This window comes from Sus scrofa, chromosome 1, assembly GCF_054392235.1.
Source record: "Sus scrofa isolate SSC_HxYL_T2T_F1_AM1 chromosome 1, Sscrofa_HxYL_maternal_Yorkshire_Landrace_v2.0, whole genome shotgun sequence".
In the NCBI taxonomy this organism is placed as follows: Eukaryota; Metazoa; Chordata; class Mammalia; order Artiodactyla; family Suidae; genus Sus; species Sus scrofa.
In genome coordinates this window covers 153,688,850-153,704,932 of record NC_139383.1, presented here as the reverse complement: position 1 = coordinate 153,704,932, position 16,083 = coordinate 153,688,850, and the positions used below count along the sequence as shown (strand labels likewise).

Here is a 16,083-nt window from a genome sequence, read left to right as displayed (position 1 = left end):
ACCTGCATCCTCATGGATAATAGTCTGATTCGGTTCCACTGAGCCACAACAGGAACTCCCTATTGTTTTGTTTTTTAATTTTATTGGCATATAGTTGATGTATAGTGTATGTTAGTTTTAGGTGTACAGCAAAGTGATTCAGTTATACATGTATATATATATCCATCTATCCATTCCTTTTTAGATTCTTTTCCCATATAGGCTATTACAGAATATTGAGTAGATTTCCCTGAGCTGTGTAGTAGGTTCTTGTTAGTTATCTATTTTATATGTGGTGTGTGTGTGTGAATCCCAGCCTATTTTGAATTGACTTTTTTTGGTTTTGGGGTCAGTAACCCCAGCTGAGTTGAAAGAGGGGGAATTGGTCTTTCTTTGTGAGTGGGAGGGATGCTTAACCATGGAGACAAAGGGTGCTCCCAGGCAGTTCTCTGGCAGGTGAGTTTTAGCTGGATACAAGTGGAAGTGGAGAAAGAGAAAGCAGAAAATGGATTTACTTCATACTGTGTGCTGTGTCTCAGGGGTATACTTAGCTGTGCCTTATACCCCTTGCAGAACCTCCATGTTATGAATAAAGTAGAAACCTTTGAGAGTTTCCCGTGCAGGAGTTAAAGCAACACTTTTCAGTGAGTGGATCCCACCTATACACCTATGCCCCCTGAGACCAGCTTCACTCCTTTGCCAGGGGTGCAGGGTCTGGAAGCCAGCCCTTCCTCAGTGGAGGAGGTCCCACCTCCTGGTGCCTGCTGAGAGCTAGGTTTTCAGAAGGGCTTCTGTCTGTGGGTCATTCTCACTGGCATATGTACATGCACCTTGGTGATGCCCTGGTTTTCTCTCCCCTTTACAACAAGGTCCCCCTGAGCCCAGGCCTCCACTGTCCTCAATCTCTCCCCTTGCATTCGCAACTCAACTCCCCTTCATTTGGCTCTGTGTGGGCAAATCACTGACCTCCAGCTTACTAAATATTATGAGCAATAGTTTTCCACAGTTTTTTGGATGAGAATTTTCTCTTTTTATGGCTGCACCTGTGCATATTGAAGTTTCTGGGCTAGGGGTCTAATCAGATCTGCAGCTGCAGGCCTACACCACAGCCACGCAACACCAGATCTGAGCTGCATCTGTGACAGTGCACTGCAGCTTGTGGCAGTGCTGGAAACTTAACCCATTGAGCAAGGTCAGAGATCAAACCTGCATCCTCATAGAGACAATATCAGGTCCTTAACCCACTGAGAAAGGGAACTCTGAGAATTTTCTAATCTACCGAGAAGATGAATTTATAGTGAGCACCAATATACCAGCCTCCTGGATTCTGTAATTAGCATTTTACTTTACTTGCTTTATCCCATCTCTGGCCATCTATTCATCTAATTTATTTTGTAATGCAGCTCAAAGTAGAATAGTGGACATTGGAACTCTTTCACCCACATATTTCGTGGAAATCTGAGCATTCAGAGAGCTTTTTACTTTTCTTCCAAGGTAAAATTGTTTGCATGCAATGCAGTGCACAAATCCTAAGTGTATTAATGCATTGCTTTCAGGTCTTCAGCCCCTGCCCTTCCCCGCTGCAGGCAGGAGCAGAATAGCACCATCACTAGAGGGATACCTCACGATCCTTATCTGGCAATGCCTGCCTTACCCTAACCCCTCCTTGAGTAGAACACCACTGTTCTGGGTTTTCCAGTATTAAGGTTTCCCCTTTATCTTACCCCTCAGGAGCATTTGGTAGAGCTCATTGTTCCTTGGAATCTTTCTTCACTTAGTGCCTAGATTCCTCTTGGTGAGGTTTAACTTCTGGGTCCCTTCTGCTGTCTCTTCATGCCTCTTTCCTGCCAGTCATCATTCCAGGAATTGGAGGATCCAGTCCCCTGTCTTGAACCAACACTTCTGAGCCAACAGCACCAACTTGACTACCCTTCTGTGGTCTCCACTTGGGCCACTAATAGGCTCTTAGCACCCTTGTGCTCCAGACCACCCCACTCCCCCTTTCACAGCCTCCTCCATTGGAATAATCAGAGATTCAGTGGTTCTGTTTGCTCAGGCCAAAAGCCTCAGAGTCACCCTTAACTTTGGTCTTTCATATCCGCATCTGATCTGGCAGCAAATTCTGGAAGCTCTACCTTCACAGTAGAGCCGGGCTCTAACCCCTCTGCATCAACCCTTTGCCTCCTCTGTGGCCTATTCCAGGATCATCTCTCAGCTGTGTAAGGACAGAGCCTCCTGGCTAGAGTTCCTGGTGGTGTCTGTGCTCAGTGTAGCAGACAGTGTGGTCCTAGTAAGGGAAGGGGAAGGTTAAGCCTGGATCCTCCTTGGATTATGTCGCTCCAAGGGCTCCTGTCTCCCTAGGCACAACTGCCTCAGGGCCTTTGCACTTGCCTTCTATGTTTAGAGGCTCTTCATCCAGGAACCACTTGATTTTCTCCCCCATTTCTTATCTGCCTCTTCCTCTACATCACCTTTTTTTCTCTGAGGTTTTCCTGAGTTCCTAGGTACTGTCCCAAACCATCCCATTTTTCCCCAGCTCATTGTTTCTTCTTACCTTGTATCTTAGCATGGGCTACTGTAACAAAATACCATCACCTGGGTGACTTACCAACAGTAGACACTCATGTCTCACAGTTGTGGGTGCTGGGAGTTCACTCATGGTTGCTGACGTGCTTGCCTTCTTCTGGGTTACAACCTTTTTGTTGTGTCCTCACATTATGGAAAGAGTGAGTTAGCTCTCTGGCCTGCTATTGAAAGGGCACTAATCCCCTTCATGGGGGCTCCACCCTCCTGACCTAATCACCTCTCCAAAGTTCCTCCTCCAGTAACCATTACATTAGGATTCCAATTTCAGCATAGGGATTTCAGGGACACAGACATTCAGTCCGTCACAGCCTACTTCATTTTGTTTCCAAAGCACGCATCATCCTTCACGTAGTTTATTTGTTAATGGGCTCCAAGTCTCCCACCCCCACTGGAACATGTGCAAACAGGAGGGTAGAGGTCCTGATGTAGCCACCACTCTGACCCCTGCTCCTGCCCACTGCTGGCACTGAAAACCATTGTGGAATGAATTGAAACAGAACCTCAAGGTGAGCATCAGAGGTGCTGAGATACTGATACAAAATGAAGCCAGCTCTCAAGTAACATTTGAACACTTTCATTTAAGATAAAGCTGGGAATTTGGTGGCATGATGCAAATGCTTCCTTTTAAACATAAAACTGGCCATTTCCCATGCCTTCCAAATTGCAGAGCTAACATGGACATTTATCTTAGAGAGACACACCAAATTTGCTACTGGCGCGTCAGGTCGTGTATCCCTGAGCCTCTGTTCTTAGCCCTCATAAGTGATTGATCTTCAGCAAGTATATGATTTGGTGGTTTTAAAAAGGGTGTTGTTTTCCAGGAAAAATGTAATTGGATTATTACTTAACTGCATTGAGTTCAGGTGTTCCATAAATAAACCTTCTTGCTTTGGAGGATGTCACCAGAGGCCTCTGAATTTCTTTCAAGCACAGCTTATTTCTAATTAAGACTTGCATTTGAAGAAGCATCTGCAGCTTCATTTGTTTTAAAACTCACCTTTTTTATGTCAGGTACCTATTCAACTAATCTTTCTGAGCACCTGCTTTGTGAAAACCATTGAACTATGTGAGGGGACCCCAGAGAAGGATGAGACCCAGTTTCTCCTCGTAAGCCATTTACCATCAGGCTGTATAATTTACACTCTAAAGAAGGTTGACGTATCAAGATCAAGTACCTCCTTGGGGAGTATTGCAGGAGGCCAGCTGGCAGGGTGGACTGTGGGCAGGTGGGAGAAATCTCTGCTTTACTGAAGTGGAAGGGAGAGGAAGAAGGGTACGGACTCTTCTGAATGGAAATATTGGGGAGTCCTAGTGTTTCTAGGTGTGATCTTGGTAATGAAATGCCTGTTTCCAGGTACCCACCATGTGGAAAACAAGCCAGGTGCCTTTGTAGCATGTTTCCTTATAAAGCTGGGTGGCATGTTTATCTGGCACCTGTTGCTCACAGAAAAGCTATAACAGTAGCTCCCCACTGAATTTTAAAGAATCATGTCTCTTGTATTTAGAATGGACCGTAACAGTTATCTAATCAAAACTTTTCTCCCACCCAGTGTTTCCATCTGGAAAGCCTTGGCATTCTGACTGGCCACAAGAACATGGGGAACTCAGACGGCACCCCGAGATGTCCTGGAAGCTGCCCCAGGGCCATTTAAAAGATGACCCCCACCTTGATTCCTGCGGTTGTCTTCTCCAGGCTGGTGACCAGCCTGGCCTGCCCCAGTCCAAGTAATGGGACAGGCAGTCAGGGCCAGAGTCCCAGGGAGGGAGAGCAGAAACAGATAGGAGGGGACAAAGAGCCCAGGAAATTTCTCTCAGTGACTGGCTTTTCTCTCCCCTGGTTTCACATAGCTGAATTCCTGTTCTGAAAACCTGAATCCATGTAATCTTTTCTGTAGGGTATTTAAGCACTAAGGTTAATAATAATGGATTTTCTATACATTCCAAATAGAGGAGGCAGAAAAAAATTTCTCTTTGACCTACAGTTTGTCGATTTTGTTTACCTTTCTCTCATCTGCACTTGATTTATAGGAATTTCTGGTTTTTTAGATACTTGAAAGAAGAAAAAGGTCTTATTTCTCTGTTGACCTCTTTATATTCTTCAGAGGAAGCACTTGATATATTTTCTCTGCAGATAGCTTTTTTCATTTGGGGAGGCCTGTCAGACATAATCTGATTTAATCCATGAAAAAAAATGACAGAAGCCATATTGGTCTCTAAAGAGGCATGTGCGCCATCCTGAAACTTGCATTTTCTTAAAAAAAGAAAGAAGTCTGTCTTTAATTTTGGAATTCTAACCATTCTTCTAGTTTCAGGTTTCTAATCCATCTTATGCTTATTTTTTATCTCCTAATTATAATTATGGAAGTAATATCATAGAATATTAGATTCTAAACAATATTTATATCTAAAATATTTAATTCCCCCCCTTTTGAAGTATAGTTTATTTACAATATTGTATTAGTGTCAGGTGTGCAGCAAAGTGGTTCATATATATATATTTGTATGTTTTTGGCCATGCAGGGATCAAACCCAAGTCACAGCAGCAACCCAAACTGCTATGGCAGCAATGCCAGCTCCCTAACCCATTGCACCACAAGGGAACTCTTTGTATTATTTTTCATTATAGGTTATTGCAAGACATAGATAGATTCCTGTGCTTTACATAGGACCTTGTTTATCTAAACTGTTTACCTTCTTAATTTCTGCATTCTTTATCACTTCTCTCTGGCATATAGGAGCAAGCATTATGCTATGCTCATAGGTAAGACGTCAGTGGCTTGCTTAGGGTGAAGGGTCACTATGTCACACTGAAAGAACGTTTTAGGGCAGAAGGAAGAGGGAGACCCACTGTCTTCCTCTGATGGGAAGAATGTGTGAGGTGTTTCCCATGCCGGGTGCTTGCTTGGTGTCTGCTCACCTACATCCATTTCTGTGATTTCCCTGCCTTAACCTCAGTGCCCAGCAACTCGATTCTCTTCTGAGAGTCAGCAGCAGATCCCAAAAGGTAAGGTCTCAGCCCCACAGACTGCCCCTGGTGTCTCCATGGCAGGCAGACACCAGCTGCAGACAGGACCCAGGAGACCCACACTTCTGTCCGGCTGATCAAATTTGGACGTTCCCACTCCTCCCTCTCAGGTTCAGTACTTTTCTGGAACAGCTGCTGAAACTCACAAACCCTTTCCGTGTTTCCAATTTCCTATCAAGGATCTAGCTCAGGAGGGGCTGAAGGAGGAGATGCCAGGGCATTTGGGGGTGAGGCTTCCTTGCTCTCAGTGTCCCTCCCTGCACCTAGATGTGGTCACAGCCTGGAGGCTGTCTGATCCTTGTTGTTTACGAGTTGTATAACCCAGTCTCCAGCCTCCCACCTCTTCCCAGAGATGGGGTGGGTGCAGTTGGAAGTTCCTCTCTCTCATGCAGGGTTGGTCTTTCTGGTAACCAGTGACATCCTGCCATCCTGTGGCACATAAGAGCCCCACCCTGTGCCAGCTCCTTAGAATAGAAGATGTACTTAAAAGACTCTCTGATCACTAAAGGAATTCCCAGGGTTTTAGGAGCTCTCTGCCAGGAACCAGGGACAGAGACCAAATATATTTCTTATTATGCCATAATGTATTTCTTTTAAAGGAAGAGAACTTTCCCCTTTCTGTCATTCACTTGCTTTTATGCCCTGCTCTCTCTCTCCGTAACTCTTAATATTTCCATGGCTGTGTGTGTGCACACACATTTAAAAAGATTTTCCTGTGGGCCCCAGGCAGGTGCTTCTTCTTTTTAAAATTAACGTTCAGTTGATTTACAATGTTGTGCCAGTTTCTGCTGTACAGCACAGTGACTCAGTTATACATGTTTATATGCTTTTTATATTCTTTTCCATTATGGTTTATTACAGGATATTGCATATAGTTCCCTGTGCTATACAATAGGTCCTTGTTGTTTATCCATTCTCTATATAACAGTTTGAATCTGCTCATCCCAAACTCCCAGTCCATCCCTCTCCCTCCTGCCTGCACCGCTCCTCTCCCCGAGCCCCTGCCCCACACACAGGTCCTAATAGGGCTAGTTCTCAGACCTGTGAGTGAATGGGATTCCTACTGTGCATTTTAGATCAAGGGCCCCTTCTTCCCTTGTGGGTCCCCTTAACCACCCCATGTAATCTTATTTTGAAGACTTCATGAGAAGAAATCCGTAGAAATAGGGAGATAAGGCATAGGGCTGCCTGTTCCGACAGGACGCTCCGGAAGGATTGGCGTTTCTAGGTTCCTGCTTGTCTCCTGATGCCCACCTGTGGAAGCTGGGCCAGATGTCGTCTGTAAGAAGATTTGCTCAATGTCCTTGTCATCTGAGTGCACAGTGAGTGCTTAGAGGATAGAAAACCCCTGTCTGAAATGTGATAGCATACAGGCCCTTTTCCACATCTGTTCTTCAGGAATCTTTCAGGAAACCCAGGACACGTGGCCCTGGCCCCAAGGTTCCTGCCCCACCTCCTGACACCAAGTCGGCCCTTGCCCTCCCCGCCTTTGACTGCAGCTCAGTTATTACAGTTCTCCTGTCCTCTGGGATTTTGTAAAATGGAGGGATCCCTCTTCCTTTTAAAACCATCATTGATCACATGCCTCACAGGGCCCTGAGACCTACTGGTTACTGCACACGTTATTTCATTGTACGGTGCCCAAGGAAGATGAGATGGGACATGGAAGAGGAAATTGTAGCTCATAGAGGGTGATTTATCTGCTCGAGCTCACACAGCTCTTCCCTGCAGGAGCCTTGGTACAAACTCAAGTGGACAAATTCCCAAGCTCCCTGTAGCTCCCCTTTCTGCCATGATGGTAGGAGGGACCCAGCTTGGCTTTGGATCACAGAACCCATGTGAGTAGAAGAGCAGCCTTCAGGGATGAAGTGCAGCCCACCTTGTCGAGGTGCAGCCTTTGCTCATGCAGACAGATTAGGAGGAACCAATCATGGAGGAGCCCAGGAGTCACCCTGCCTGAGGTCAAATAATGCAATTCTGAGTCCTGACCCAGTGACGAACAAAGATGTCACATCTGTGGGCCCCAGTTTTCTCTGGTAAATGGGAATGGTCCTGCTGATATTCCACATCTTAAGGAGCCTGGTGCACGTGTACACTACACTGAACCAGTAAGGTGCCAGGATACGTGCCCCAGGGTATATGCAGCTGAGTAGGAGCCTGCGTAGGGAAGATAGGAGGGTGTGAGGGATTGCCAGGGAGGCTTCCTGCAGTGCAGATGTGGTGCCATCAGGAGAGGTTTAAGTTTAATGATGGAGTGCTCCTTTTTCCCTGCCTCCCCTTTCACTGCAGCAGTCATTTCAGCAGCAGAGGATTTGGGTGTCTTCCTGGGTAGTTCTGGGGGCCCAGGGACCCCTGATCAGCATGGTGGGAATAGTGACAGAGTCTGGCTTTGTGATAATTAGGATGGGAGGGGCATCCCAGCACTGGGTATGAGAACGTGACCAGGAAAGCACAGGTGTTGGGTTTGGAAGGGCTGATGTCTGGAACAAGGGAGAGAAAAGTAGGGAGTGCAGGGCAGAGGGACCGGGATGGAACCGCTGGAACAAACAGGGTATGGCCAGCGCCCTGGCACTCCTGCAAAACTACCCAGACAGGATTGGCCCTTTCTGGGTGCTGCACGGTCCTGTCCTCCCCTAGCCCCACATGTCAAATTGGAGACATCAGCCAGGTGGGTCCACATGCTACATGCCCCTTATGGCACTTCAGCACCTTCTGCATTGACACATTCTCAACCCCTGTGGTCCATGGCTGTGGGATGCTGTGACTCATCCAGCCTGACTTCAGATGGTTCTAGAACTGTAATCTCGCCTTTCCAGAGGATGGTGGGATCCCTGGTGCATGGCCTTAAACTCTTGTTGCCAGTTAAAATAATTCTAGGCCCACAACACCTTGGCTGCAGTTCTCAGATCTCAGCAGCTTTGAAAAGATGCGTTTTTCTTTTTGATTTTTTGGTTTTCCGTTGATGTTTTTATAACTTTATATCAAACTCATTGGGTCTAACATCAAACTGAAATTGCTATACGATTGAAGCATTTATTTTCTGACTAAATATGTATGTTTCACTGTAGAAATAATGATGTATTTGATTATGGGAGTTGTCCCAGTCCCAGCTCTGGGGGGGGGTGCTTCATCCCAAACCTTTTTATTTATTTATTTATTTTTACATTGAAATATGATTGACTTACAATATTGTATTAATTTATGCTGTACAGTAAGGTTATTCAGTTGTGTACACACACACACACACACACACGCATTCTTTTTCATTCTTTTCCATTATGGTTTATCATGGGATATTGAATGTAGTTCTCTATGCTATACAGTAGGACCTTGTTGTTTATTTATTCTATATTTACTAGTTTGCATCTGCTAATCTCAAACTCCCAAACCATCCCTTCCCCAGCCTCCTCCCTTTTGGCAACCACAAATCTATTCTCTATGTTTGTGAGTCTGTTTCTGTTTCTTAGATAAGTTCATTTGTGCCATATTTTAGATTCCATGTATAAGTGATATCATACGATATTTGCCTTCCTCTGTCTAGCTTACTTCACTTAGTATGATAATCTCTAGGTCCCTCCGTGTCTCAGTGAATAGCATTATTTTATTCTTTTTTTATGCTCCATTCTGTATATGCAGCACATTTTCTTTACTGATTCCTCTGTCGGTGGACATTTAGCTTGCTTTCATGTTTTGATTACTGTGAATAGGACTGCTCTGAACGTAGGGATGCACGTATCATTTTGAATTGTAGTTTTGTCTGGATATATGCCCAGGAATGGGGTTGCCGGATCATATCATAGTTCTATGTTTAATTTTCTGGGAAAGCTCCATATTATTTTCCATAGTGGTTATGCCAATTTACATGCCCACCAACAGTGGGGTTCCCTTTTCTCCACACCCTCTCCAGCATTTGTTATTTGTAGACTTTTTAAAGATGGTCATTCTGACTGGTGTGAGGTGGTACCTCATTATAGTTTAGATGTGAATTTCTCTAATAATTAGTGATGTCGAGCATATTGTCATGTGCCTGTTGGCCATCAGTCACATACCTTTTAAAAATCTGAGAAGTGGGGTCCTACCTAGGCAGTCTTTACAGAGCTAGAGGACCCCAGGTAGCATTAGTGTGCACCATCCTGGGACAGAGGACCCCAGACTTGGGCTTTCCTCTCACAAAGATCCTTTATTCAGACCTGGCCCCAAAGAGATGCTCCTGTGTTCACATGCTTATAAATATTTAAGAGTCTTCCCCTGGACCCTGTATCCTGATTCGGTGTTTTGCCACCAAGGCTGATATTTGCATTTTTGTGTTGTGGTGTCAGAGGTGCTATTCTTATAGGAAAATAATAATTCACGTTCAAAAACCCATCCTTAGAGATTTCTGACAAGTATCCCTGCAATTGAATGAAGTTGTTTCATGGAAATAAATATCCTCCATTTTTCCGGCCTGGTTCTTATTCTGATTAAAATAATAAATTTATTATTTCCTAAGCATTCTTAACAATGGAAAACTTTTAAAGCAAACAGTTATTCATTTGGCTAGGAAAAAAATCCATCTGCTGCTGGAGGGGAAGGCTTGGGGGCATGCAGTAGATTGGAATTAACTTTAATGCTACCCTCTGCCTGTGCTCATGGTGACAGCAGGATCGTAAATGTGATTTTTATGCTGCTCATGGTCATTTTGTAAGGGATTATTTAATTCCCAGATTCCATATATTTTATAGATAGCAACTCAATTATGTAAATAAGTGTCTGGAACTCTTTTTGGTTTCGAATTTATCTAATAATCTCTTACAAGATATATTAACGGGCACGGAAGCAAAATACTGCTAATGCTGTCCGTCTGTTTTTGTTAGTCTTGGACAGATCACTATTTACAGTGGAATATGTCAGAATATCCGGGTGTGAAGACAGTTCGTTTCCCAGATGGCCAGATTTGGAAGCCAGACATTCTCCTCTACAACAGGTAAGCAGGCACAGTGGACAAAAGGGAAGAATGTGTTTGTTTATTTATCTATTTATTTATTTAGCCACACCTGTGGCATGGGGAAATACCTGGGCCTGGGATCGAACCCACACCATAGTGACCTGAGCCACAGAAGCGACAGTGCTGGGTCCTTTACCCACCCGGCCACCAGGGAACTCCAAAACGAGTTTATTCTTGCAAGTGTTTAACAATTAACCATATTCAAGTATTGTGTAGAAATGCTGATACATTATCTATAATTTGGGTAAGAAGCATCTTTGACCCGTGTCCAGCATTCCCTGCCCTGGCATGCAGGCCTGCAGCACCCAGCATGCTGCCCCTAGTGGCTGTGTCTGCAGGGCTGTCCTTTACAGTAGTGTGGACATGTGTGTGCATGTTGGCGCCAAGGCCTTTTTTCCACATGGGAGTACCTTTGCACCTCAGTGGCAGCACTTGCAGCCACAGCAGGAGAAGTGACTGGTCAGTGGCTACAAGGCTGGAATCCACTATCTGGAGCCAGGTCCTCTTTGGATTTGTTGCCTGTGGTGCACTGGGAGAGTCCTGCTATGGAAGAGCCAAGTGCAAGGACTGTCATCTCTAGCTACACTCGGAAGCTTGTACCTGACAGAAGAAAGGTAGGTAGCTGTCATGATACAGCTATCCTTCTCCTGAGGTCAGGAAAGGGTGGGTTCAGCAGTCATCCAAGGCTGTGATGTGTAAAGCAGAAGCCCAGAAGGCAGGTGTCCAGGCAGGGTGGATTCCTGTAAGCACTCAAAGTATTTGCTAAACTACATAGTCAAATTAGGGATTCCAGAACCTCTCTTTCCCATAAGGTATAGAATGTGATAAGCAGCTTCATAGACAAGATGGTATTTCCTAGTGATGGCTGCTACCTTTGGTCCCATCTGGATGGGAAGAAAGCCCAGTGCCTTTTTGACTCAGGAAACAGTGCTTCCATTGGCTGCTGCCCCTGGTCGTGTTCATAGTGATTCCCCCTGGAATCACTGTTGGCTTGTCCTGAACGGGCTATTTCCAGAGGATGGGGTGATTCCATGACTTGTATCCACTGTTAATTCTTTCTTCATCTTTCTTACTGGTGATCACTTTTCATTTGACTCATTGGTCTGTCCCCAGAAAAATATCTCCTTCTGACTTGCTTGCACTCTTCGGCTTCTTAAATTACTCAAGACAGGAGTTCCGGTTGTGGAGCAGCGAAAATGAATCCCATGAGGAACCATGAGGTTGCAGGTTCAATCCCTGACCTCGCTCAGTGGGTTAAGGATCTGGTGTTGCCGTGAGCTGTGGTGGTTGAAGATGCAGCTCAAATCCTTCATTGCTGTGGCTGTGGTGTAGGCCAGCAGCTGTAGCTCCAATTAGACTCCTAGCCTGGGAACCTCCATATGCCATGGGTGCAGCCCTAAAAAAGCAAGAAAAAAAATAGTAGTAAATTAGTCAAGACATACAACTGAGTTTTGTGAGATGTCTGAAGTCAGAGTAAGTGGTCCTCTGTTGAGTTACTGTGCCTCCTGCTTGGCTCATCTGTTTCCTGGGGGCTATATTATTTTGTCAGGGCTGCTGGAACAAAATATCACAGACTGGGTGACTTAAATAACAGAAGTTGATTTTCTCTCAGAGACTGGAAGTCCAAGATCAAGGCGTCCACAGGTTGTCTTTCTTATAAGCCTCTCTCTTTGGCTTGTGGGTGGCTGCCTTCTTCCTATGTCATCACGTGGTCTTCCCTCTTTGTGTGCCTGTGACATAATCTCTTCTTATGAAGACATTAGTCATACTGGGTTAAGGCCCATTGTAATGACCTCATTTTAACTTAGTTACTTCTATAAAGACTCTCCAAATGCAGTTACACTCAAATGTACTTCAGCATGTGAATTAGGACTTCAACCTATGACTTTTGGGGCGACACAGTTTAGCCTATAATAGGGGCATTGCAGCTGACTCCTTAAGGACAAAGGTTTAGAATTGAATGAGTTTGGGTGTAAATCTCAGCCATAGTATTTACTATCTTTGTGAGTCTCAGATTCCTCCTTTGCACAAAGGGGGAAATGCCAGCTTCACAAGGTTTGGAAAGATAACTGCAGATGTATATATCCTGTCCAGTGTGGTACTTGGCAAAAAGTCAGCCTTCAATAATGGCACTCGTGTGCATGATGATGAGGGTGTCTGCTCCAAGTAAGGCGGTATGATGAGTTAAAAAATATTATTGAAGTATAGTTGATTTACATGTTGGCTTAATTTTTCTGTACAGCAAAGTGGATTAGTTATACATATACACACATCCATTGCCATATAGATTATCACAGAACATTGACTAGATTTCCCTGTGCTGTAGTACAGGTCCCCATTGACCATCCATTCCGTATACAGTAGTGTGCATGTGCCAGTCTCACACCCCCAATCCATCCCTCCTGCCAACTTTTCCCCTTTGGTAACCATAAGTTAGATTTCAAGATCTATGAGTCTGTTTCTGTTTAGTAAATAAGTTTTCATTTGTGTCATTACTTTACATTAAACATATATGTTAATATCACATATTTGACTTTGACTGACTTCACTCAGTATGATCATCTCTAAGTTCTTCCATGTTGCTGCAAATGGCATTTTTTCATTCTTCTTTATGGCTGAATAATATTCCATCGTATATATGTACCATGTATTCTTTATCCAATGCTCTGTTGATAGACACTTAGGTTTTTTGTTTTTGTTTTTGTTTTCTTTTCTCACAATGTCTTTTTTATAATTTAATTTCATTTTTTTACAGAATAAAATATATATATTTAAACACAATTACATTCACACAGATTATTATATCATGGGTGTTAAGAAACAGATTAAGTGACTGCCTCTGGAGAAGTAGAATGGAAAATATGCTGAGACAAATAGGAAATTTATTCTATACTTTATCCCATTTTGTATGGCTTTCATTTTTACTATTTAGTATTATCTATTACATTTCAATTTTTCTTTAAAAATTAGCATTGTATTAAAATTGTTTATATTATGCAACTAAAATTTATAAAGAAGAAAGCCTTATATACCATTAAATATTTTATATAGCATAATAAAAAGAATAACTTAACTGGTAAGAATAACAAAAATAATACACCCTCTGAAAATAAATAAAATATAAAATGCACAAATTGGTTAAAAAACAGTGTAATTATATAAATATGTCCTCACAATTTGTTGCATCTTATTGATTCTTCAATATAGGCATTACACCATTCTAGGTGATATGATAAACAAGACATTATACCTTACATTGTACCATGGAGACAAATGGTTATTAATAATACAATTGTAGAACTGTATTATTTAATTGTACAGTTGCATTATTTAGTTATAATTATCATAAATTCTTTGATGGAGAGGAAATCAGAGTCAGATCTAAGAAGACTTCAGCATTCCAAGAATGATGTCAAATAATCCCTTTCATGGTGGATTATGCCCTTATTTACTATGAGATGTATTTCTTCTCCAGAGATTCCTTGTTTGTGTATCAATTGTAGATTTTTGGTTTGCAGTTATTCTGAAGTTTTGATGTAGGAGTCTGTAGGTATATGAGATTGTTTTAAGTTGTTGCTCTCTTAATTGCAAGTTCATCTCCAGTGTCCTGCCTTTGTACCCACCCCTTCTCATGATTTCTGATTTTGGTGGTATAATTGTACATGGATGATTTCTTGTCTTTACTGTATATATACCTTTACTGGTGAGCCTTGTCATTTGTGGAATTTTTGTTTCCTGTTGCTGTCTTTTCTTTTCGGCCTAGAGAAGTTCCTTTAGTATTTGTTGTAAAGCTGGTTTAGTGGTACTGAATTCTCTTAGTTTTTGTTTATCTGTGAAGCTTTTTTTTTTTTTCCGGATTACACTTATTTATTTACAGATCGGATATTTTCAGGCATTGGTTTTATATCAACACCTGTCAACTGAATATTAGGCAACTGTTTTTTTTTTTTTTTATTTTCCCACTGTACAGCAAGGGGGTCAGGTTATCCTTACATGTATACATTACAATTACATTTTTTCCCCCACCCTTTGTTCTGTTGCAACATGAGTATCTAGACATAGTTCTCAATGCTATTCAGCAGGATCTCCTTGTAAATCTATTCTAAGTTGTGTCTGATAAGCCCAAGCTCCCGATCCCTCCCACTCCCTCCCCCTCCCATCAGGCAGCCACAAGTCTCTTCTCCAAGTCCATGATTTTCTTTTCTGAGGAGATGTTCATTTGTGCTGGATATTAGATTCCAGTTATAAGTGATATCATATGGTATTTGTCTTTGTCTTTCTGGCTCATTTCACTCAGGATGAGATTCTCTAGTTCCATCCATGTTGCTACAAATGGCATCATGTCATTCTTTTTGATGGCTGAGTAGTATTCCATTGCGTATATATACCACCTCTTCCGAATCCAATCATCTGTCGATGGACATTTAGGTTGTTTCCATGTCCTGGCTATTGTGAATAGTGCTGCAATGAACATGCGGGTGCATGTGTCTCTTTTAAGTAGAGTTTTGTCCGGATAGATGCCCAAGAGTGGGATTGTGGGGTCATATGGAAGTTCTATGTATAGATTTCTAAGGTATCTCCAAACTGTTCTCCATAGTGGCTGTACCAGTTTACATTCCCACCAACAGTGCAGGAGAGTTCCCTTTTCTCCACAGCCCCTCCAGCACTTGTTATTTGTGGATTTATTAAGGATGGCCATTCTGACTGGTGTGAGGTGATATCTCATGGTAGTTTTGATTTGCATTTCTCTTATAATCAGCGATGTTGAGCATTTTTTCATGTGTTTGTTGGCCATCTGTATATCTTCTTTGGAGAAATATCTATTCAGGACTTTTGTCCATTTGTCCACTGTGTTGTTGGCTTTTTTGCTGTTGGGTTGTATAAGTTGTTTATATATTCTAGAGATTAAGCCAAAACAGACAGACAGACCAATGGAACAGAATAGAGAATCCGGAAATAAACCCTGACACCTATGGTCAATTAACCTTTGACAAGGGAGGCAAGAACATAAAATGGGAAAAAGAAAGTCTATTCAGCAAGCATTGCTGGGAAACCTGGACAGCAACATGCAAAGCAATGAAACTAGAACACACCCTCACACCATGCACAAAAATAAACTCAAAATGGCTGAAAGACTTAAATATACAACAGGACACCATAAAACTCCTAGAAGAAAACATAGGCAAAACACTCTCTGACATCAACATCATGAATATTTTCTCAGGTCAGTCTCCCAAAGCAATAGAAATTAGAGCAAAAATAAACCCATGGGACCTCATCAAACTGAAAAGCTTTTGCACAGCAAAGGAAACCAAAAAGAAAACAAAAAGACAACTTACAGAATGGGAGAAAATAGTTTCAAATGATGCATCTGTGAAGCTTTTGATTTGTCCTTCAAATCTGAATGAGAGCCTGGCTGGGTAGAGTAATCTTGGTTGGAGGTTTTTTCTTTTCATCATGTTAAGTATATCATGCCACTCTCTCCTGGCCTGCAGAGTTTCTGCTGAAA

At 42.8% G+C, this 16,083-nt stretch overlaps 1 protein-coding gene across 11 annotated transcripts in view; it reads left to right on the top strand.

The window, feature by feature from the left end:
- CHRNA7 (cholinergic receptor nicotinic alpha 7 subunit) overlaps positions 1 to 16,083 on the top strand; it is a 133,933-nt gene that overhangs the window by 53,367 nt on the left and 64,483 nt on the right. For 8 of the 11 annotated variants that reach the window (XM_085017166.1, XM_085017171.1, XM_085017163.1 and 5 more), the window contains one exon: positions 10,444 to 10,553. The exons of the other annotated variants lie outside the window; for them this stretch is intronic. In XM_085017166.1, coding sequence (XP_084873292.1) covers positions 10,444 to 10,553 — 110 coding nt within the window. The remainder of the gene's footprint in view (positions 1 to 10,443; positions 10,554 to 16,083) is intronic. 11 annotated transcript variants of the gene reach the window in all.